This window comes from Ammospiza nelsoni, chromosome Z (assembly GCF_027579445.1).
Source record: "Ammospiza nelsoni isolate bAmmNel1 chromosome Z, bAmmNel1.pri, whole genome shotgun sequence".
Classification (NCBI taxonomy): Eukaryota; Metazoa; Chordata; class Aves; order Passeriformes; family Passerellidae; genus Ammospiza; species Ammospiza nelsoni.
The window spans coordinates 26,303,938-26,329,071 of NC_080669.1; the positions used below are offsets into that span (position 1 = coordinate 26,303,938).

At 36.6% G+C, this 25,134-nt stretch overlaps 1 protein-coding gene across 2 annotated transcripts in view; it reads left to right on the forward strand.

The window, feature by feature from the left end:
* Positions 1-24,663, forward strand: part of SLC27A6 (solute carrier family 27 member 6) — a 40,075-nt gene extending 15,412 nt beyond the window's left edge. Inside the window, exons 5-10 of one of the 2 annotated variants that reach the window (XM_059492880.1) lie at positions 6,035-6,229; positions 12,957-13,047; positions 14,838-15,036; positions 15,614-15,711; positions 17,740-17,870; positions 23,583-24,663. In XM_059492880.1, the coding sequence (XP_059348863.1) occupies positions 6,035-6,229; positions 12,957-13,047; positions 14,838-15,036; positions 15,614-15,711; positions 17,740-17,870; positions 23,583-23,759 (891 nt within the window). In that variant the 3' untranslated portion in view covers positions 23,760-24,663. The remainder of the gene's footprint in view (positions 1-6,034; positions 6,230-12,956; positions 13,048-14,837; positions 15,037-15,613; positions 15,712-17,739; positions 17,871-23,582) is intronic. The other variant, XM_059492881.1, reaches the window with a different exon arrangement.
* Positions 24,664-25,134: the final 471 nt, after the last annotated feature.

Consider the following 25,134-nt stretch of genomic DNA (forward strand, 5'->3'; position numbering starts at 1 on the left):
AAAACCAGAGCTCACTTCTGCTTCTATTCAAAGTCTGTGTCACAAATAATTGTATCATTGCTTACAATTTCCCATTTAATATATGTCCTGTTTTATGTCCGCTTGGTATTGAGACAGTGTTATCCTCTGGCACAGGTAATATTTCTTATTTCCTTAGGGTTACCTAAGTGTATAAGACCATGCTTATCAGCTCTCAGACTTTGTTTTGTTAAGCTGAGGCAAGACAGTCTCTCTAATAGATACAGTTTGGCCACAGGTTCTTTGGATAGGATTAAGCTCTCTGAAACTACTTCAGAGAAGATGCTTAGGATTTATTGTGTTAAAAGTCTTCTGTGTTAGAACAATAGTAGTGAAGAAGGTGAAAACAAGGAATACAGTGCTACTGGGATAAGAAAACAGAATGAATATTTATTTCCCTGCAGTTGACTAAAGTGTTGTGAAAAGTGATATAAGGATGGGGTTTACGTAGTTAGATAGCACTGTCTCTCACCAAGAAGCAGTTTTCCTTAAAGGAAGGGAATTTAATGGTCACATAAGCAAGGAGAAATTAGTCACTAGGCACTCTAAAATGCAGGTTTTACTTTTAATCACATTTTATTTCCCATTAAAGTTTAGTTCAATTTATGCTTGGTACTGGAAATTGTTCTTTCTGATGTCCTTAAAATGTAGAGTGGAAATGTGTTAAACCCCTTGCAGGTTTTTGACATAAATATTTTATTGAATACCCCAAACCAGTAATGTGACACAGTTGCAAACAGCCACATCTGTACCTTCCTTGGGAAAGCTTCTAAGAATCTCTACGTGTCATTAAAATTTAATTTCTAGGGGTGAATTTTGCAATTTGTTTATTCTTGTAGTGACCTAACCTTTAAAAAGAAACCTGAAGCCATCTGCACATGTCATAAGATATCATTCTTAATCCAAGTATTTCTTACTGCAGTATCAGCAGTGCCTAAAATAAAATTGAACATTGTTTGTACATACTGTTAGAGAAAATATAACTTTTAGACTAAGAACATACCCAGCAGATCTTAAATTAAAACTTAGAAAAAGCCATGAAATTTGGAAGCTTGTATTTTTTTCTCTCTAGACTGTATCATTTGACCTTGTAAAGAACAGACTGTATGTCATGGCAAACATCTTGTTTTCAACTGCTATAACTACAACAACAGTATTATTTTTGAAAAATGGCTTTAAAACAGATTATAAAACCACCTATTTTTCTTACTGTCTTCTGATACTTACAGATACTGGCCTACCTCTCTTGGTACCCACAAATGATCCTGTGTCTGTTTTCTCATCCTCCTCAGTAATAATGGTAAAAGGTTTTGAGATGTTCTTCATGGAAAATTGTTTCTGTGATATCTTAGGAAGCATTAGTTTTTTATATACAAACAGCACTGAAGGCTAGTTAGAACATCAACTACTGATTCTAGCATGGTGGATCATGACCTAAGAGGTCGTGCAACTTGACCAATTTCTCTCCTTCCAGTTTTTCCTAGACTTGTCTTTTGGGTTAAACAAGTGGAGTCATGCTTATATTAAAGCCTGGAAATCACAGCCATGTTTTCACAAAGGGAAGCTTCATATTGCTCACAGAATAGTGTGTGTAGCATGCACCACAAGAAATAACCTTTATGCACTTTAATTCTCTGAACTGACCTTTGAAAAGTTTTGTGTGATTTGTTTTGACTGGTGTGCTCCTGGGACAATCACCAAAAATACAATGCTTCATATTACTGGGTGGAACACAGATAAAAGTGACTTTTTTTTGTTTCTGAGGAGATGGGAATACAATTAAACAAAATATTTCCTCTTTGAAGAGCTGATTGAAGAAATCTTCTTCTAGAATATAATTCTAATAGATTATCGGGAGATTGATTATTAAAAATGGGGTGAGAATGAGCTATATTAAATAGCAAGCTACCAGTTTCTGAACTAGAAAGATGTGGCCTTTTCCTAATTTTATTGTCCTTTCTTATAGTGCATCTCTTCACACACTTCCTGTTCTCTTTTATTTGTATTTTTAAATTTGGGTATGTGTTTTGCTCAAAAAATCTAGTTGCAGTTTATAATTAGGCATTACTAAATAATGAACATGGATGTGCATCTTGAAAAATATATCTGTAATAGTAGAGTATCTCCCTTCTTACAGTCTGATTAACTACCTGATGCCCCTTTTTCAGGGCTAATGTATCAATAGAGGAATTGGTGAATGTGTTGTTACATACACACCATGTAAATACTTGAATGCAAATCCTGTCTCATCTGTCTTATTTTATATTTAACAGATGTTTGCATTCTCAGGCCCTGAGATTGCTTTCAGTTTCATCAAGGGCATGATACAGAGAACAATTCATGCTTCCTTTCCTTGAATTATCCTTCTCCCCATTTGGATATTCCTTATGCAGAAATAATAAAAGAAGGGCAATGAACTTGTTTTCTTGTGTTTGTTTTAAGTAGCTGCTTTAAATGCAGCACATTTTTATGTAGCTGCAATCATGAATACTTCCTGCATCAGTTAGTGTACTGCTGATAACACTCTAAGAGGCATTTACCAACCGCTTAATCACACAGATATTCCAAGTCATTTATTGAGAGCACTTAAGGGGAAAAGACTGCTGGATGAAAAATCCCAGGAATCTGGTGTTTAATGTACTAAGGCAGATCTTGACTTGTCAGTTAGTTAATATATGTAAGAAACAAGCATGCGAGACAGAGACATATTGTGTCAAACTGATTTATGATGTGTGCAGATGTTTGGTACACAGTTCAAAGATCCTGGCAGAATGAATGAAAAAAAATTCCAGGTGTATGGTAAGAACTATTCTTGCATATTAATGCATTGATGTCAATGAAAAAGATATTGAAAAAATGCTTCACCTTTATTGTTAGAAATAAGTGTATGTAAACTGAACACTCATTTTATTTAAGAATCACTCTGAATTAAGAAAATAAAATCAAAGTGCAGGAAAATAAATAGACATTTTTGGAAATGTTGGGAAGATGTTACTACATTCTGTTGGTCTAAACTCTCTTGTCCTAACTATCTGTGGAGAGCTATTAGTAAATTCAGAAACACAAATCATAATTGAATTGTCAGAGGACATGCAATTTGAACTTATTTGTGGTAGGTGACCAGGGTAAGGCACTGAGTCCTTTGTAAAGGAGATTTTGTGAGGAAACACAGTTTTTAGCGTAGGAGGTGTTAATTTGGTACAGTGTTTTTGCAGTGGGCTAAGAATACGCATGCACACAAGTACTGCATACCAACTGCTGCAGGGCAGCTGGCTGACATGCCACAGCTCGATCAGGTGTCACGAATGGCCCAGGCCTAAAAGAGCTTTTCTGCTGGAGCAGAGAGAGATGTGTTAGGTGACTCTGCATCTTTTCAACTACAGAAACAACTTTCTGCAGTATTAATATAAACCAACCAAAGTAGTGTGAGAAACTGAAATTATTGCACTTTTAAATGATATGATATTTGTTCTTTTGGGAAAAAATCCCAAGCACTATGGTCCATGTAAGCCACTGTCTTCTGGTTCATCCTAGAAGATGAACTAGACTAGGAGAAAACCTATCTTTTCAGCAAACAGCTATCAGTGCTTTTATTTTTCTTAAAGAAAAATAGTAGAAGCAAAGTTTTTTTTTATTAACTTGGTCTCTAGAGGTTTTGAATGTTCTTAGCCTGATGAAAGACTCAATTACTGTGTGTATATATATGCATATGTTTGTCTTTTCTGTTCATTGTGGAACAAAGAATTTTCTTGAAAGCGTCTCTTGAGCTATTTTTTGTATCTTAGCAGAGGCAGTAGATTTGAATAATTCAGTGGCATCAGCAAGAGATAACTGTAGTTTGGCTATGGACACATTTAAATTTCACATTTCATTTCAGTTTAGCATTGAAATTTCAAGGAAAAGAACCCACTTTGAATTTTATGTTGAGCTGACAGAAATATCCTAAAATTGGTGAACAATTTTGTGGAGGAAGAAAAAAACATTAAAAACTTTCCTGATTAAGTTCAAAGTAACACTGAAACATTTTAGCATAAAAAAATATTATTGTTGTTCATTGACAATATAATGAATTTTAATATATAATATAATAGATGTTATTATTTCAAGTATGTAAAAACCTACACTGTTGCATTGTGATACTGTGTCTGAAGTTGAAAAAACAAACCACTGTAAAAATAACACCTATGGGCAATTTTTGGATACTTTGTTCCAGGCTACATCCATGTCAGATTTTAGTGTTGTATAATGCAGCATGTTAATAATGATTTAGCATTAAGTCAGTGAAGTACGTATGTCCTTATGTGTTTAGAAATTACTTTCACATCTAAAGATAGAAGGGAAAAAGCGGGAATTGGGTTCTTGTAGAAACAGAGTTGTTAGAGACCAGGGGAGGCTGGTGAGTGATGTAGTTTTGAGGTAAAATTGCAGGATTATGCCTCAGATTGTAATCTGCCAACATCTACCTGCATCTAGTGAAATAGGTACTTTGCTTGCTGAATCATTTCAGCTAGAGAACCTACTTTGCAGAAGGAAGACTCTAAAGATGAATGAATACATTTTTATCTTTCTGTGAACTGCTGGTTTTGAAGAAGGAAGAAAACATAGCGGTCTTTGTGATTTAGAGGAGCTTAAAATTCCATTGTGTTTGCAATTTTTTGTTACAGTAGGAAGAATCCACATCCTTGAAAAATCTAATTTGTCCAAGACATAGGCCTTGGAGAAACACTGCTGTCTATGCACTCAGTTGATGTTTTACTGGTTTTAATATCCAAATTGTTCAAAAGATTCCTGTTTCACTCAGCTGACCAAATCTCTTCACAAAAATAATTTGTTATGATTTTATGTGAGACTAAAGGTGTTCAGATGGATTTTTACTGTAAAGCCATAACTAATTAATACTGGTTTGGTGGGGGGTGGAGAGGGGCATAATATAAAAGTAGAAAATAGAAACTCTCTGTTTTCTATAGTACATGTATGCAAATGTATACATATATGAATGTTTGAAAATAATGTGAACATGTGCAGACGTGTGCATTTGTTTATGGAGAGGTGTTTGCATATGTATGTATATAGGACTGTAGGCAGATAGAGGTGTATAGACACAGTTGCAGTGGCAGAGTGCCATGCATTTCTGAAAGTATGTGGTAACAAACTGTACCTATGTATATTTTGAGCTTTCTCACTTCTAGAGCATTCTGTATTGCAACTTGAAATGATTGAAAATGGAGTCGTAGTTTAAACTAGGTGAAATTAAAAGAAAATAAACCCAAACAAATCCAAACAGTGTAAATACTTTGCCTTCTGGTACTTCAGCTTAAATACGATTGTGTTCTAAAGGTAGTCCATGCAATCTCAATGTTTGGGAATGTTTAAATAAAATTAGAACATCTTACTGAATTTGATACATACTATGGGGTTTGTTATGGTAAACATGGGACTTGACAACAGTAAAGACTCAAGATTACTAAGAAATAATGTATTCCAGTAACATTGAACAAAACCTTGAGAGTCTTAATTTTGAAAAAAGTACGGAACATGACTCATACGCAATATGTGGGAAGAAACATATTTTACAAGTGTGTCAAATCTGATTGTTTCCTCATAATCAGTCTGAAGACAGAAGAAAGTAACTATTCATCTCTTCTGACTTTAATCCCATGACAGAAATAATTCCTGTCTTTCTCTGTTCTTCCCAATTTTTTAATTCCTCTGGGGAGAAATAGAGTGAAACAATACAACTTTTAAAATATGGACGTGTTTATATAAATCATTGTAGTAATTTTTTCAGGAAATAATTTGTTTGTTCAACATGCTAATAGGTTTTAGATTGCAGCTTACTGCTTTGCAGCTGTCCACCAGCTATGCCAGCTTTCTTTAACTTCTTGAGTGTTATGTTTTCTCCTCTTTTTTTTACTGGATGTATTCTGAAGAAGGTATGTTTTTCCTGCCATGTATGCACCAATCAAATGCAGTTATCAGTATACTATATTTTAATTTTCTTCCCTTTTTTTAACAGAAGGAAGGAGAAAAAAATCACAAAGTCCGACTAGCGGTTGGAAATGGCGTAAGAAATGATGTATGGAGGGAATTTTTGGACAGATTTGGTGCTATTAAGATCTGTGAGTTCTATGGTGCTACTGAAGGAAACATTTGTTTCATGAACCACACAGGAAAAATTGGATCGGTTGGGCGCACCAATTTCCTCTATAAGGTGACTATTTTTTTACATTCTATTTAGTAGGAGTGCTGAAAAATTGTGTTTCTTAGTTGTAGTGCAGTCCTAAGTCCAAGACAAATTTTCTAGCTTGGTTTTTGCAAGTTAGTTGATCCTCTGTAAAATCTTGGCACCCAACACAGCTGTACACTCAGCAGAAACACTGAGATTTTTTATGGAGCTCACAGGAGTCAAAAAGGCTTTAGCTCTCTTCTGAAAGTTTTGAGTAATCTGACAGTTGCCAAGTATAGTTTCAGGTCTCTACTACATTAGAGGACAAAAGAAAAAGTTTGATTTATTTTAATACCTAAGAACTCCTCACTGCTGAAATAAGACTACAAATTTCCTATTCTGACTTAATGTTCTACAAATTATAGTTAGAGATGTGTTTATATAGTATGTTTATATTGCATTCTGCTATGTAAATATTTGGCATACATGGGAATTAATAATAATTAATATATTGCAATAATTACATACAGTAGCATATAGACATATACAAATTTAATAGATATTTTATACCTGGAGGCAACTTCATCTAGCCAGTATCAGTATTTAGAAATGTTAAAGATAACACAATACATATATAATCACTGTTGAGGTATTGTGACAGAGAATACTAGGCAAGATGATTAATTTTAAAGTGCTATACCCAGTTATCTACAGTCTACAGTAGGTGTTTGCTATATTCTAGGCTACTGAAACTAGAAAAAAACCCCATTCTGTATTTCATCAGCTTTGAAAATGGCAGTCATATATTTTGGGGAGGAAGATTACATGTTATTTTTATCACACATTATGACTTTCCTCCATCCTTCTGAGTAAATTAAGTATTTATTTATGCTTGAAATTCACAAGGGGACTTTTTCTTTTTGGTCCTGTAAGGACAGTCTTTTAAAAGCAATTTGAAAGTCCCAAACAAAGTAACGTGTCCCAACCTTTAGCTAATAATATGAAAGATGTCTAGTCTTTTTGAAAGGAGATTGCATACTTATTATTATGTTGCTATTTATGCCAGTTTTTACTCTTCTTGAAATAAATAGTACCTCATGCATTGCCTGGAATTTTAAATTGAGTGATACCTATCTATATACAAGTCTATATAGAAGTCTTGTTGACTTAAATGACATTTGTGCTCCTTAGGAGAACTGATAGCAAAATGTCCCGACAAAACTTTTTAAAGGAATAATGTAAAACCATTGTTTGGAAATACAGCAGAGGTATCTTCTGATGCCATGTAAATAGGTTTCTAGGCAGCATATGTTCCAGGGTCCTCAGCTTCAATCTCCATCACCACAGTACAATCACTCCACAGACTGCTTTACACACAGGGGCCAGAGGAATTCTTCATTTCTTGTACAGAAACTCAGACTACAGTGAGGATTCTGGAACCACTCAGAAAACACCACAAGAGCTAGTGTGTTGCTCAGAAACCACAGAGACCTCAGGAATTTTAGCAGCTGATTCCACTGATTCTCTGTCCTACATGTCTGATGCTCCATTCAGTGACCATCCAATGCTGTTGGCAATTTCCAGAAAGGTCCAGAACTGCTGCCAGAAATCAGAGATCTGGAATTTAGAGAGTAGTAAGTGAACCAGGAGCCTTATAGCTGATGTTAATTTTTGCTTCGGACTTTTCTAAGCCTGATGCCTTATGATATCACAAGATTTTGCATGTGTTCCAAACTTGAGTAAATTTGTTTTCAGTCTTACAGAACTTTGGGCAGATTTTTGTCATAAATCATTAACCTTTTGGAAATACTTTGTGAAGTCTACAGCAGATAAAGGTTAAAATTGAAACTACCTGCATATTTATTTAATCATCTTTATTTTTAATTAAATAGTGTGGTGGTTTTGCAAGTGACACTAAATGCATATTTTTATGCCATACATAAGTTCATTTTTGCTTATTTCAGGCATTTGTTCTGGGAGGTTTTTTAATACATTTTGCAGCTTGCAGGTTACTAAACAATGCCTTCTGAAGTGTAGCTGTTTTTTGTTTTACTTCAGTCTATGTGACATCCACTAGACAACTAGTGATATGTAAAGGAGAGCAGCATAATTTCTGATTTGTTGACTTGTGAAAAACCTTTGCTGAGGTTGGAAAGAAAATCTGTCTCCTGCTGTAAAGCAGACAATGGCACAGAGAAGGCCCAGCCACCCAGTCACTAACATTCGTTGTTTCTTCAAATCAATGCTACAACATCTTTTGGAACATTCTCTTGACACGCAGGACAACATGAGATAATCTTTAACATGCTTTCTAGGGATTTCCTAAACACCTATTTCTAGAATAGAAAGAAACAGAACTGAGAAAGTGGGAAAAATAGGTTTGTGTGTTCATATATGTGGTATACTGAAAGAGAAGGAAGAAACTTACTCTCTTCCTACAGCATAATTGCACAGCGTGCAACAAAGTAAATGCAGTACAAAGCCCTATGGATACAGGTGTTGCGAGTATAGAGGGAATAATAGCAGAAAGTTTCAAAGTATAACAGTTTTGGGGGGGGGGGGGAAAGGAAAAAAAATAGGAGCGCATTCTGTTGTAGTGACAATGGCACACTTTGTAAAGGTGCAATACAAAAATTACAGCTTTGAGTGGCAACCTGAGTTCTGAGTGAGCAAAGTAACTTTTCTACCAGTAACTGCTAAGGACTGGGGATAGATGCTTGTGATAAATATTAAGGTTCTACAGAACACATTTATTTTTATAAAAATGTTGGAAGACATAAGGTAATAGAAAGAAACAGACTGTTACAGCAGTTGGCAGAAGTCACTGTATTTAAGATGTTAACTAAAAGCAGTGCTCTTGTTTGCATTTCTTTCTTTTCACTCTGTGTTCTTTATATAAGAAGGATTGGTTCATGTGCTTGAAAGCCTCCCTGTAGAATATGAATAAATCTTTCAATAAAGATGTTTACATAGAGTCAATGAACAGAAAAGTAGAAGCCTCTGAATAGCTTTTCAGCTGGTGAAACTTAAAATGTTTTACCAAAAATACAATGTCTTTATTAACACAGTAATATAATAAATTACTGTTTAATCTTTACATCTGACATACATCTGTATCTAGGTAATGTTAATAATCAATTATTTTATATATGAAATACATTATGTCTGTATGTATATAGATGTGATATGGGAAAAATCTTGAAGACCCTCTTGAAGACCCTCAATTGTGTCTATCAATATATAAATCTCTTTCTTATCCTGAAATAAATTCTGAGTGATGACAGATAACAAGGGAGCTTGGGATTAATGAGATTCAAGGAAGCTTGTAAGAAGGGCTGAAAATAACCCAGGCCACGCTCACCTGAAAAGCATTATGTAAACAAACAACAAAAACAAACAAAAACAAACAAACAAAACCCCAAACCAAAAAAAAACCCGCCCAAACTTTATTTGTAAAAGTAATTTCTCATTATTTTAAGCAAAGATACTCAAAATATCACACGAATCCAAATCTCTTCCACAAAATTGTATAGATAAAAATCAGCTTTGAGCTGAGGAACATTTCAATCTTAAAACAAATCTTAAATAATTTCAACATATAAAATGGCTTTCACACAGCCATTCAGAATTAGTATTATGCACTTCTTCATGCAGTCACAGAACTTGTGGCAGAAGACAAATTATTTTTTTTTTAAATAAACAAAGTTAGTTTTAAGCAAATTTTATAATTCTGGAAAACATTTCAAAGGAAGAATACTGATGTGTAAATCCAAGAAATGGATGCACCTAAGTTCATTGGCCAATGAAAATTAATGTTTTTCTTCTCCTTTTACTAATTTTGAGCAAAAATAATCTAAAGTACTAGAAGTGTTTTCTAAAGTAGTATATTCTTACATGTTAGGATTCAGTTAATATCAAACATAGCTTAAAATATTTGTTTCTTGGTTTTGTTTACTTTGGCTCACAAAGTTGTGTGGAGTACCTATGTGTCTGCTCTTTACAGCGTGAATAAGGCATTTCAAGCATACTTTCAAAACTGTCTCTAAGGTGTGATGACACTATGTTCTAACTTTTTTTCCTTACATTTCAGTTTTTAAAGATGTTTGGAACTAAATCTAGTACATGTAATGCTTTGTTTTCGAAACTGATATTGTCCAAAAGAATTCAAAAATACTTCATCTTTAAAATCAGTAATAAAAAGCTTGTGATATCTATTTTCTGGTAAAGGTTCTCTGGGCATTCTCTGCAAGTTGAAATGCTAGGAATGTCAAAACTACTTTCGAAACAATATTTAAATTGACATATTTCCAATCAATTAAAAAATAAAGCAGGTGAGGGAAGCTGGTATTAGATAACATCTGGGCAGCATAGTAGTAGACAATGTAGCACATTAATGCACTTTCATTTTCAGCTTGCTAAATGATGCTTTTTGTTTGCTACATTATCTTGTGCTTCAGAGAGTAAGATGTAGATTAAAATGATGAATGTTGCATGCAGTACTCTGAGAAAATAATATGGTAATGCTTCAACAGCTCAGGTCCTTGTCCTATTAGAATTTAAATAATGAGGCAAACCAAAAGTTAGTGTGCCCAGACTAAATACTTTGCTGTGGGGCTTTCATTTTCTAGTATTTAATATGAAAAGCAAGCTGCTTAGAATCACAGAATGATTTGGCTTGGAAAAGACTTTTGTGCAGGCACAGCTGTTTGCACAGACTATGCGTAGTTTCATTATGCATATTTAATACAAGATGTGGTTCTTTCTTTCAGAAACCTAATTGGAATACACCTTGTTAATATTCTGAAGTTGTAGGCAAAAGAAGTTGTATACAACATAGTATAATTATGTATAATAATAGTCTCTCAGATACTGAATTACAGTTTCTGAGTGTTTTTAACAATTTGAAATAATTCTTCATTCTTTCAGAGCTCCAAAACTGTATCGTGTCAAAATACTACTGTGTATGATGCATTATTTTAAGCTATTCTAATCAGACACAAAACCAGTAACAATTAATTTTATACCATTTCATTCTTATTATTTATATTACTCATTGCATTTGGTCATATTAAACCTATTGAAGTAATAAATATCAATGTAGAAAGAAAGAAAGAAAGAGAGAGAGAGAGAGAGAGAGAGAGAGAGAGAGAGAGAGAGAAGAAAGAAAGAAAGAAAGAAAGAAAGAAAGAAAGAAAGAAAGAAAGAAAGAAAGAAAGAAAGAAAGAAAGAAAGAAAGAAAGAAAGAAAGAAAGAAAGAAAGAAAGAAAGAAAGAAAGAAAGAAAGAAAGAAAGAAAGAAAGAAAGAAAAGCATTTAAGGCAGACCAGAAAAAAAAAAAAAAAGGCCCTCTTCCACTCTGTTCCTCAAGAATAATCAATTATTTTCTAATTGAGGTAAACTTTCTGGCCCTCAGATTCTTGACTTTGTTAAATTATTTAATCTGAGGTTAATAAAAATAATTACCCTTCACTTAATTAAAATAGTGTTCCATTCTTGAATCATTATTTTATTTTGCAGGCTATGACCTTTTTCCTTTGATCAACTGTTACAAATATCTTTTTGTTTCAGACTTAGGGTAGAAGAAAAACACAGTGCTGAACATTGAAAGGACTCAATGAACCTGTTTTGTCCATATGAGGCTGAAATTGTGGGATTCATGTTGCTCTTTATTAAGATTTCTTTGAGAAAAAATATTTATTTACAATAACATTTCAAATTAGGATAAAGGTGCAACTCTTTGTCCGAGTTAGTGGCAGAAAAGGAAAGAGGTTTATGTTTTAACATCCTACCCTTTACTTCAGTCATTTCCATATAACCCTCCTTAAGTTATATTGCATTTCTTTATTGTGAAGAGGGCAGGTTTATAATTAATGTTTTATAAAATTGTTCCCTGATTGCCAAGAATTCTCAGGAGAAGATCATTACCTTGGTATGACCAGTTGTTAAAGATTGCTGATACATTTCCTTTCGGGAAGGCAACATGGAATCCCAAGTAGGGCAAATTGTCTCTTTAGAATAATAAAGAGACAATTTGGATCACTGCAAACACAGTATCAGGGAATAGTATCAGGAAGTGTCTCTTAAAGGTCCAGTTTGTATTCATATCACAGGAGAAAAATAAAGCAAAATAATAGTCACATGCTGTATATTCAAGAAAAAAAAAAAAAAAAAAAGAAAGAAGAAGAAGGGGGGGAAAAGTGTTGCAGTTGCTAGTTTTGATAGGAGTATCTTGTCCTTCAGTTTGCTTGGAGCCATGGCAGGAGGTACCCTTCTGCTGGTGCTCAGTTCCCATCACCATACAGCAGCCTGAGAAGGCAAGAGGGAAGAGCTGAAGTTAGCTAAGCAACAGTAAAACCCAAGAGGAAGCAGATTTTCCTTTGTGAGGCCTTTCCCTTGCCACCTGTTTTCAGTGCCAGAAGACCCCAAGAACACATCAAAGCAGCCACCACCATTAAATGTCCCTTAAATACTAGAGATAATGTTTTTATTATGCTGACTCACATTGTTCTTTCACTGATGATGTATATCTCATAACTTACTTGTAGGAAAATTTAACATATGGACAGTTCTGTGTCTTCATTTACAAAACTGTTTTGATGCTGCTTAGCTTCAGGAAGTGGCATAAATTTACATACAGAGTATTTTCAGTTTTAAATGAAAGTGCATTCTCCTTTTTGATGAGCAAGACTGGAGTACAGGTTTCCTTATGTGTATTTGCTGCCACCAGATGTCACTGTGTAGATGAGTAACTGATGACTTCTTCCCTTTTTTAGCTTTTTTTCCCATTTGATTTAATCAAGTATGATTTCCAAAAAGATGAACCAATTAGAAATAAGCATGGTTGGTGTGAAAAAGTTAAGAAAGGTAAGTATGTATTTTAATAGGATATTACAGCCTATTGATTTTAATACAAATACTTAAAAGAGTTGTTTTAAGAAGCCTTGCTATTGTGTTACTGCAGTTTACCAAATTAACTGTTACTCTTTGCTCTGAAAAAAAGCAGTATGATTTTTGATCTCAGATAAAACAGCATTAAACACACCAGTACTGATATCAGAAGCACTCAGGAGATCCTTGGATGTATTCACAGAAGAGTAGTGGTCAAAAGTGATGCTATGGCATTATCTTTGAATTTATACATAGTGACATCTGTGTTTTTTAAAGGAGGTTAACATAAGGAAATGGTTGCCTAAGAGATCTACAGGAGGGACTGGTGGATTAGAGCAAATGCTTTTTGATGGGAGATTAAGTGTTTCTGACTAGGTGATGTGATTAACTTAATAATTAAAAAAAAAAAAAACAACCCAAAAAAAGGAAATAAACCCCAAAACTGCTTGATTATAGCTGTCCTAAAACTATTTACCAAAAATCGTTTCAAAGCATTACCCACATACTGGAACATGCATTGAATTGTAGGAAAGTAACAGGTGAAACTGGAGGAAGAAAAACTCATATTAAAGGTCAGGCAGACAGCTTTAATGGGGAGCTGAAACAGATTTTTCAAAGGAGATATGAGATTCTCTAACAGTTGGTGATAAAACATGGGCACTTTGAGATGATATGTCACCAAAAGCTGAAATTTTATAGGAATTTATCTCTATGGATGTCAAACTGACCTGTGAAGGGAACACATGCTTTAATTAGACATGTGGTCTAATTTTTTTCCAGCTACACCACCCAGTCTAATGAAAAGTATTATCTCTGTCTATAATCTTTGTCGTACCCATGTCTTATTTCTTCAGAGCATTATGGCTGCAATGATACTACCAGTGAACTAAATACTTCTACTTTAAACACTACCAGTTTATGGGGGAAAAAGGCACAGCTTTTTTTAAGGAGGCAGTCTTAAATTAAAAATAGTGCCTACTTTTGGAAGCATTTTGATATATTTTTATATTTATAATTCTTGTCTCTGTTACAAAGTAATGGAACTCTTAAGCTATATTTTTCAGAATCTGCTCCCAAAAAGGTTATTTCATACAATTATTCCATAGTCTGCAAACTAACACCCTGGTACTCTACAAGCATAAGAGGATAGTCCTTGCCCCTACTCTCCCGACTTTTTGAGGAAAAAAATTGTGTTAAACTTTTGAATTTTACACCAAAAAGTAAACTGATGATGCTGTATCACTTTAATGAATATTCTTAAGAAGTCTCAGAATCACAGAATATTCTGAGTTGGAAGGGACGCACAAGGATCAAATCAAACTCTTTAAGTGAATGGTCCCACATGGATTAAACCCACAAGCTCGGTGTTATTAACACCAGGCTCCAACCAAGTGAGGTAATTTCAGTGTTCTCAGAACTTCTGAAAAGAGATTAAATAGGAACACAGTGCCTGGGCTGAGCACCTACTTCTGATTAACACTAGTTTTTGATTAGGAAGCTGATAAAGCTGACACTCATCATGACAATTCAGTAACCTGTGGGGAGTCAATTCAATACGAACTTGAATAGTGCACTTTCAGAGGATTATAAACTACTAGAGAGTTACAATAGATAGATGACCCTTCTGGGAGAAAACTGGTGAGCCACAAGGAAGAAATACAAGTGACTGTGAATTTGCGTGGACAATACTGTAAGTAATATTAATGTCAGGTACAGAAATGTCCAATGACATTTTGCGTTTATATTCTTTCAACTTCTCTGTATAGGTGAGGCTGGTCTTCTGATCTCCAGAGTCAATGCGAAGAACCCCTTCTTTGGTTATGCTGGCAATAAAAGACACACAGAAAAGAAATTACTCTGTGAGGTATTTAAGAAGGGAGATCTTTATTTTAATACTGGAGATCTAATGGTTCAAGACCATGACAATTTTCTGTATTTTTGGGACAGAATTGGAGATACCTTCAGGTACAGTTACTGCTTCTTTTCAAATTTCTTAATTAAAAATACATAGAATGGAATAATGGGGTTGGATTTGTTTTCAGCTGGAACTGTTCAATTTATTGCTATTGTGATGTAGTTTATAATGACTCTGAAGTGGATGATAAAGGCTTAATTTTGTCACAGGTGTTCTGTGAGTAATATTCCTGTGGAATTGAACGATTCATTTTCAGAACAGTTAGTAGGAATTCCAGCTCTTTGATCATGCTTTTCAAAAAGCATATAACTAGTGATGGATTTGCTATGAGCAAGGAAGTCGGATACTGATGTGGACAAAAATGTATCAAATAGCAGAGATTGGCCACTTCTGATACATTTATATACCTGTAAAAAACTTGGAAACAATTCTATTCAGTGGCCCTTACACTGTTTTGATGCCCAGTAAGGGCAATGAGTTGCAACATTGTCTTCTGGTGATTAAATTCTAATGTCACAAGTGTGAAAAAATGTGAGGTAGTGTCAGTCTGAAATGAATGGAGCTTCTGCTAAAGGTTTTTAAAAGGACAATTGTCATAGGATGAAATTATTTTTTCACACATTTTAGATGGAAAGGGGAAAACGTTGCCACTACAGAAGTATCTGATGTCATTGCAATGTTGGACTTCATACAAGAAGCAAATGTGTATGGTGTGTCTGTGCCAGGTAAAAGTTTGAGTTATACATTGTGCTTCTCCCAGGTTCATTGTTAACCCTCATAACTCTTTCTATTTTGTGTTTTAAACTTATGAATCATATTTGATTGAGTCATCTGTAATATCCAGCTAAAATGCAGATGCAAGTAATGAAAATACCACCCGATTATGAATGAGCCAGTGAATTATGCATTATTTATCTATATGCAGTGAGGAGTTTTTTTGAAAATCGACCATGCATACATTTGTGATAGCTACATAACCTAAATTAGAATATAAAGATTCAGTAAATTCACATCTGTGTAAAATCCAGACATATGTGCCAAAATAAAATGTAAACTAGGTAATTCTAAAGTAAGTCTAAAGGAAAATATATGGAGACGTTTTGCTGTCTTATTTCACTTTGCCTCATAAAGTAACTGTAAAGAGTTAAGTTATAAAACCAAGAAGAAAATGAAAGAGAATATGAAGAGAAAAATAAATTTGTAAGGAAGAAAATATTCTAATTTATTTTAATAGAGTTTTTTGATATTTTTCAGGAGATCAGATGGGCTTTATTGTCATTCATGCTAAATCTTTTTTTAAAATACATGTTTGTGCTTACTGGGATAAAAATAAGTTTCTATATAGGAGACTCTTTGGTGCTCTGCTTTGCACCAGACTAAAACAATGGCTAAAACAGTGTTGATAACTTAAAAGTGCTTGGCTACCACTGACCAGAGCTTGCACAGTACAATGCTTTCTCTGTGTATGAGAATGCTGAGGACAGCAAGAGCTTGGGAGCAGATGTAGATGGTACAGTGGCCCAAAACTGCCAAAGCAATATTCTGCATCGTGATACAGAATAACTTTGCCATGCCTAGTTATTAAAGCTGGAGGAAAAGAAGTGGATGTGAGGGTTGTGGGTGTGGTGCTTGTCTCCCTGAAAAAGCGCTGCATGCTCCAAGTGAGGCCCTGCTCTGCAGGAAGTAGCTGGACATCTCTGATGATGGGGGATATTGAATGATGTCCTGGTTGTACTTTGTTTGTACATGTATCTTTTTGTTTCCCTATGAAACTGCAATTACCTTAACTATTAAGCCTTGCTTTCCTTCACTTCCCGTCCCATGGCAGAAGGGATTGAGCACAAGCTGGCTGGATGTTTGGTTGCTGGCAAGGATAAACCCACCACAAAATGATAAGGAGTTTTAAATGAGAGAAAGTGTCACTTTCTCTCATGTGAAGCATGAACACTCACTTGAACAGTATTTTAAAGCCATAGAACATGAAACATCATAGAAGACTGTCTAAAAATCAGATTCAAAAGTATGAGAGATGCTAATTTCCTGTACAATACTTACCTGTTTACCTACCCAGTTTATCTGACTGTCTTGATAATTGCACTTAAGGTTAAAAAAAATCAAATTCCTTACAGATTTTATAGCATAGCAAAAAATTAAAACAAACCAACATCTCTGCTATTACTACTAGCCTAAAGTTTAGTTACTTACTAGGTTGAAGTGTTTAGTTAATTTTGATAGCTGAAGTTCATTGCTTTTACCTTTTACCCATTTTGTTCTTTACCAAAGACTCACAGTGTTCTCATTTTCCAGACTAAAGAGTAAGAATTTTAAGTGCTCTCTCTGTTAATTCAGATCCACAGTTTTGAGAAAACATACTGGCAAGAGAAAGAGACTAAAACAGAAATGAAGATACAATTGGCTACTTCAGGAAAGACACTCTTCACTCTTGTTTTTGAGAGTGAAGAATTTGTTGATGTTCATCCACATTTATCGATTATATCAAGCACAGGACTCCATTTAGTCTTACCCACCACACTAATTTACAGCATTATTGCTTAATTGAACACTTGAGTGATCTCCATGTACATGTAATACCAGATAAAATATGAATGAGATCTTGCAGCTTTACTGAAACTCAGAATATGATATATGACTGTTGGTTTGTTAATGCACTATGGGGTTTTTTGTGTGGTTTATCATTACAATGTCAACTTTATTCATGTTACAAAATTGTCATCTAACTTCCTTTTGTGCAGATCATGAAGGAAAAGCAGGAATGGCTTCTCTTATTTTAAAGGACAATGCATCATTAGACTTGGAGCAAATGTATAAGCAAGTAGTGACCTATCTACCAAGTTATGCTTGTCCTCTCTTCTTAAGAGTCCAGGTAAGGTACATTATTGCACTGTGTATACAGACATCTACATAATTTAAACACAGAGATAGCTAAGTGAATAACAAAAAGTGCTTGTTCATGTATCACTAGATTAGTTTTAGACTGGGTCCTATTTACTGTCTTCATTAATGGGATCCTGGAAAGGGGTTACACAAAAAGTCAATGAACTTGCAGATTATGTTTAAATGAGAGAAACTGTACAAATGAGCAAGGACAGAGATCATACAAAAGGATTTGGGGAGATTAGAAGCGTAATCATGGTAAAAGAAAAAGGTTCAGATTTAAAAACATGAACAATTGCATCTGGAGAAAAGAATCTAAAATCCATTTTATTCAGTGAAAATGAGAGAGAAATGGAGCTAAAACAGAAGACAGTGGGCTGTACACAATAAAATGAATGTTATTTTCTGTGTAACAATGACAAATACTAAAGCATTTGGAAAGATACTAGGTAAACTGAAAAGGTGAATAAAAAAGTATGTTATTATTGCCACCACAGTAATCGTCAGAATCATCCTTATTTGTGCACTACTTTGTTCTAATAACTGTCCAGTTTGGGGTAAAAGAGTTCCTCCCACAGAGTGTAAAAATGTAAATATCATAGAGTGGGCTACATAGAGCTAGGAAAAAATATGAGAGTATCAAAAGCACACAATATTGATAATCATGATACATGAATTCTGATGAGCACTTTCATTTCTCTTAAATGTTTTGCAAACTTCCTGATAAAGACAAACAGAAAAATGTTTCTGAAGGTGTTTATGGGGGAGTCCCCGACATTCGAGGAGCAGGTGAAAAAAATCATCATTGTTTAAAGAGAAAAATTATGGAAGTTGGTTTCTTAGATTACCCAGAGATTGAATATTGGTTCAGAATAAAGAGAAGAAACAAAAAACCTGTGAAAGACCTTGGAAGTGAAATATGTGTGTATGTATCTATCTATCTCATAAGTCCAGGAAGATATCTTGCAGCAGCTCTCTGATGTGAGAAAGCAAAATTAGACTTGAGAATGTTGCAGTAGTGAGTTTATGAATTATGAGAACCTAGTCTAGATTCACTCCTGTATAGTTGTTCAGAAAAACCTTCACACTGGATGGAAGGAATCTGAATCTTGGGTATTGCATTGATATCAAGTATCTGGAATTTGAATTTAAATTAAGATTTATCCTTTACAGATGCATTGCTGTTGGTACAGCTGTCATTAACCAAGAAAGAAAGAAGGTACAGGGAAAAAAAAATAAAAACATATTAAGCTATAGAATAGGTATGAGGCCCTTCATCTAGAGAGCTGGCCAGATGATTTAGAAGAAAATTGTCTGCCCAGTGAGCCTCCCAATTATGACTCTTTTGTAAGAGTCTTGTTAGAGGATCACTACCTCTAATATCAAGAAGAAAAGAAGGGTAATCATAATAGGTGATTCCCTTCTGAAGGGAACAGAGGGCCCCATTTGTTGATCGGACCCATCCCAGAAGGAGGTCTGCTGCCTCCCTGGGGCCCGGGTACAAAATATCACTGAGATGATATTCCTGGGCTGATTGAGCCCCCTGATTGTTACCCACTGCTGATACTCAGTCTGGCAGTGATGAGATTGAAAAGAGGAGTGTCAAGGTGATTAGAAGGGACTTTAGGGCACTGGGTCAAGTGGTCAATAGGACAGGGGCACAGGTAGTGTTCTGCTCAGTGTTCTGCTCTCCCTTTGGTGGGAGAGAAAAATAATGAAAGAAATAGGAGAACTCACATCATTAACAAGTGGCTCAAGGGTTGGTGTCATTCGCAAAATTTAGGATTCTTTGATCTTGGGGCAATTTTTACAGCCCCTGCTTTACTGGAACCAGATGGAAATAATCTCTCTGTTAAGGGCAGAGGGTTTTTTGCTTGTGAACTGGCAGACCTTGGTGAGAGGGCTTTAAACTAGGTCTGAAGGGGGAAGGGGATGCATCTGGGCTGTCTGGAAGCAGGTCCTAGGGTGGTAAGACTGTGTTAGGAGAGAAATCAGCAGCCCAGCTGAGGTGCGTGTACACCAATGCGTGCAGCATGGGCAACAAACAGCTGGAGGCCATGGTGCAACAGCAGAGCTATGATGTAGTTGCCATCACAGAAATGTGGTGGGATACTCACATAGCTGGAGCACTGCACTAGATGGCTACAAGTTCTTCAGGAGGGGCAAGAAAGAGAGGAGAGGTGGAAGGGTGACTGACCCTTTATATTAGGGAGGCTTTTGACACTATAGGTATTGAAACTAAGGAAGATGGAGTTGAATGCCTATGGGTAAGAATTAAGGGGAAGGCCAACAAGGCTGACACCATAATGGGAGTCTGTTATTGTCCACCCAACCAGGAAGAAGAGGTGGAGAACTTCTTCTATTAGCAGCTAGATACTGTTTCAGGATCACCAGCCCTTGTTCTTGTGGGTGACTTCAACCTACCAGACATCTGCTGGAAACTTCATACAGCACAAAAGAGGCAGTCCAGGAAATTTTTGGAGTGTATGGAGGACAACTTTTTGTTGCAGCTGGTCGGTGGGCCCACCAGGGGAGGGACTATGTTAGACCTGCTGTTTGCAAATAGAGATGGGCTGGTGGGAGATGTGGTGGTTGGAGGTCGTTTGCGGCAGAGTGATCATGAAATTAGAGAGTTCTTGATATTTGGTGAAATGAGGAGGAACACCAGTAAGACTCTTATATTGGACTTCCAGAAGGCAGACTTTGGCCTACTTAGGAGACTTATTCAGAGAATTCCTTGGGAAGCGGCTCTTAAAAACAAAGGAGTTCAGGAAAGGTGGGTGTGCTTCAGAGATCCTGAGGGCACAGGAGCAGACTGTCCCTGTGTGCTGAAAGGTAAGCTGACAAGGTAAACGTCCAGCTTAGATGAGCAAGGAGATTTGGAAGGAATTTAGGAATAAAAGGAGGATGTGTCATCTTTGGAAGGAAGGTCAGGTGTCTCAGGAAGTATTTTAGGGGGTTGCTAGAGCATGTAGGAAAAAAATTAGGGAGGCCAAAGCTCAGTTTGAACTTAAAATGGCGACTTCTGTAATGGATAATAAAAAGTGTTTTTACAAACATTAATGGTAAAAGGAAGGGTAAGAGCAACCTTTGTTCTTTACTGGATGAGGGAGGGAACTTAGTAACTGCAGATGAGGAGAAGGTGGAAGTCCTTAACACTCTCTTTGCCTCAGTCTTTAGTGGGGTGATGGCTTGTCCTCAGGACAATTGTCCTCCTGGGTTGGCAGATGGTGTCAGGGAGCAGAATGGTCCCCCCATTATCCAGGAGGAGGCAGTCAGAGAACTTCTGAGATGCTTGGATGTTCATAAATTTATGGGCCCAGATGGGCCATCCCAGGGTGAGGAGGGAGCTGGCAGATAGGTTTGCAAAGCCGCTCTCCATCATTTACCATCAGTCCTGGCTCACTGGGGAGGTTCCAGATGGCTGGAAGCTGGCCAGTGTGACGCCCAATCACAAAAAAGGGTGGGAAGGAGGATCCTGGTACTTATAGGCCAGTTAGCCTGACCTCAGTACCTGGCAAGGTAATGGAACAGTTTATACTGAGTGTCATCGTGCAGCATCTACAGGATGGCCAGGATATCAGACCCAGCCACATGTAGGGGTCATGTTTGACCAGCCTGGTCTCCTTTTATGACCAGGTGACCTGCCTGGTGGATGCAGGGAAGGCTGTGGATGTTGTCTGTTTGAACTTCAGCAAGGCCTTTGACACTGTGTCCCAGAGCACACTCCTGGGACAGCTGGCAGCCCAGGGCTTGGACAGGAGCACTCCTTGCTGGGTTAGGAACTGGCTGGATGGCCGGGCCCAGAGAGTGCTGGGGAAGCAAGGCCTTTGACACTGTGTCCCAGAGCACACTCCTGGGACAGCTGGCAGCCCAGGGCTTGGACAGGAGCACTCCTTGCTGGGTTAGGAACTGGCTGGATGGCCAGGCCCAGAGAGTGCTGGGGAATGGTGCTGCATCCAGCTGGGGCCAGTCACCAGGGGTGTCCCTCAGGGGTCTGTGCTGGGGCCAGTCCTGTTCATTTTTACAGACTTACATCCATGAGGGTGTTGAGTCTTTCATTAGCAAATTTGCAGATGACACTAAGCTGGGAGCGGGTGTTGATCTGTTAGAGGGACGGAGGGCTCTGCAGAGAGACCTGGAACAGTTGGATGGATGGGCAGAGTCCAATAACATGAAGTTTAATAAGTCCAAGTGCCGAGTCCTGCACTTTGGCCACATTAACCCCCTGCAGCATTACAGGCTGGGGATGGTGTGGCTGGACAGGGCCCAGGCAGAAAGGGATCTGGGGGTGCTGGTCCACAGCCGGCTGGACGTGAGCCAGCAGTGTGCCCTGGGGGCCAAGAAGGCCAATGGCTCCTGGCCTGTGACAGGAATGGTGTGGCCAGCAGGAGCAGGGAGGTCATTCTGCCCCTGTACTGGCACTGGTGAGGCCACACCTCGAGTGCTGTGTCCAGTTCTGGGCCCTCAGTTTGGGAGGGACCTTGACACACTTGAGTGTGTCCAGAGGAGGCAACGAGGCCGGTGAGGGGCTGGGAACACAAGGCCTGTGAGGAATGGCTGAGGGAGCTGGGGTTATTTCATCTGGAGAAAAGGAGACTCAGGGTGACCTTATCACTCTCCACAACTCCCTGAAGGGTGGCTGTGGTCAGGTGGGGGTTGGTCTCTTTCTCCAGACAGCAACTGACAGAACAAGAGAACAGTCTCAAGCTACACCAAGGGAAATATAGGTTGGCTATTAGGAAGAAGTTTTTCATGGAAAGAGTGATGAATTACTGGAATGGTCTGCCCAGGGAGGTGGTGGAGTCATCATCCCTGGATGTGTTTAAAAAAAGATTGGATGTGGCACTCAGTGCCGTGGTTTTGTTGAAGTGTTAGAGAACGGCTTGGACTCAACGATCTTGAAGGTCTCTTCCAACTTTCTGTGTTTCTGTGAAGCTTGATCTGACATATAATCATACTTTAGAAGATGTCAGAACGTGTCCTAGACCAACCAGAGCAGGTAGATAAAATCTGTAGGTATGCCTGCAGTAGATAAAAGGGCTCTTTGACTTTTTTTTTTTTTAATACTTAATTTTTTTTCTTCAGGGATTGTTTGCATACATTAAAAAAATATTAAGACAGAAGAGAAGATGATGGAGAGAGATCATAAAGTTGGGCTGAGTAGAGGTAGTTAGAATAGACATTACAGATGCCTCACACCACTTTTCCAAGGGATACCATAGTACTGGAGCTGTCTGAAAACAAAATGCATGGTCAAGATCCATCTTCCTTTGGACCTGAATATGAATATGGCTGAATTAGTACATGATTCTTTCAAGCCCTTTTGTGAGGTGACAATAGTCATAGATACAGCAAATTTCCTGAGTTTTATCATAAAGGAGTTCTTGGTAATAACAAGTTTTACTCTCAGAAGTTTCATGGTGTGTAGTTTCCTTTTATGATGTGCCCAATAAAGAAGATTGATTGTCTTGGGCAGACACCACATGTGACACTAAAGAGACATGCACAGGCATGCACAAAGAAAAGGGCTCTAGCTTTTGTCAGCTGGGTGTCTGGTGTGAGTCTGCAGCAACACACAGTTTTTCAGCACAATGAGAATAAATGGACTTACATCAAGTAAGACTTTGAAAAACAAATGTGAATGTGAGAAAAAGAAAAGTAGCTTGTTTTGAATAATGTATCTTTCTCTCTACTGCAGGAAAAAATGGAAATGACAGGAACATTCAAACAACAAAAATTTCAACTTGTGGATGAAGGTTTTAATCCATCTACAATTACTGATCCCCTTTATTTTTTAGACAATTCTAAGAAAGCATATGTCTTGTTAACCAAAGAATTACATGAGATGATCTTATCTGGGAAAATGAAGCTTTAATTAATTGACCATTTAATGGGCTATTAAGGGACAGTCTGTACAAGCTATTGTATGAGAAAACAATGTAATTAATTACCAGTACTTTTACATAGTTATCCAGAATAATGTTTTTTATATTTGATATTTACATTCAGATATGTCTTTACTTACTTGATTATGATTTTTTACTAATCACTTTTTATCTCTTGAGACAAATTTCTAAGCAAATAACCTGTAAAACCTAATTGAAATCTACTTTATATTACTTTGGAATATAAATGCTGAATCTGATACTTTTTCTTAGTACTAAATGAACATAAATGATACATGGTATGACACATGGTAGAAAAAGAATCAACATATATTGTGTCACATGTTGTGTCTAAAGGGAAAATATATGCCACTAACATTTTTTTTCCTGTAGTTTACATACTTCTGAATATGTATTGTAAGAAGTAAAAGCTTGACACTGGTTGGAGGAAAAAATATTTTCTGCAGAGGACTTTTCTGATAAAGCTGAAGCTGAAAAAAGTCCTCCAAACAAACCCAAATACTAACATCACCGTTGAATTTTTTTTTTCTGTCATAATCTGTGCTCTTTCATTTGTTAAACTGGCTGTTTGGAGATTCAAATTCTGAAGACAGAGCAAACTGTCGTGAAATGTGTAGCAGCAGATCAACAATAGGCAGAGAAAATCTGCATGCTTAATGGGGAAAATCATTTATATAGCATAAAAAGAATTATTGCAGCACTTTATGTCATTATATTGAGTACCTAATAGCTTCCATACTCTTAGTAATGACTGCTAGAGATCATTATTTTATGAATATAGAATATAGCTGAATTTTTAAAACACTAGATTTTATGTTCTAATAATTGGTTTTTATAAGTTTTAAAATAAAGTATAAGATTATTTAAACCAAATACCATTCTGTCTCAGTTTAAGTCTGATTGCACAAAGTTTGTTTTCCAGCTTCTTTTGATACTTTGTTTGCACAATGCCTTCTTCTAACGCAGTGTGATGCCCACTTTGTTCAGCCAGAAGCAGTATCAGAGAATACTGCAAGGGTGACTCTCTCCAACACTGGCCATCATAAGTCTCTCTTCCATCATAACAGTGGTATGAACCTAGGTTCTCATGAAAGAGTAGGATGTAAGACACTTTAAAAATAATCTTCTTGTGTCTTTCTACCTTTTCCATCTAACAAGGCATTAGAACTGGTGTCAATTTTTGAACTTTGATTATTACTTTAATTGATTTTCTTTAAAACCCAAACCAAGGATGCAGTGAAAAATATATAAGGATCATAACTTACTTATTTTTTGAACACAATATTCCTTATGGGACTGCCAGTATAAATAAGGAAGGTTACAATTTTGGAATTTACAAACCAG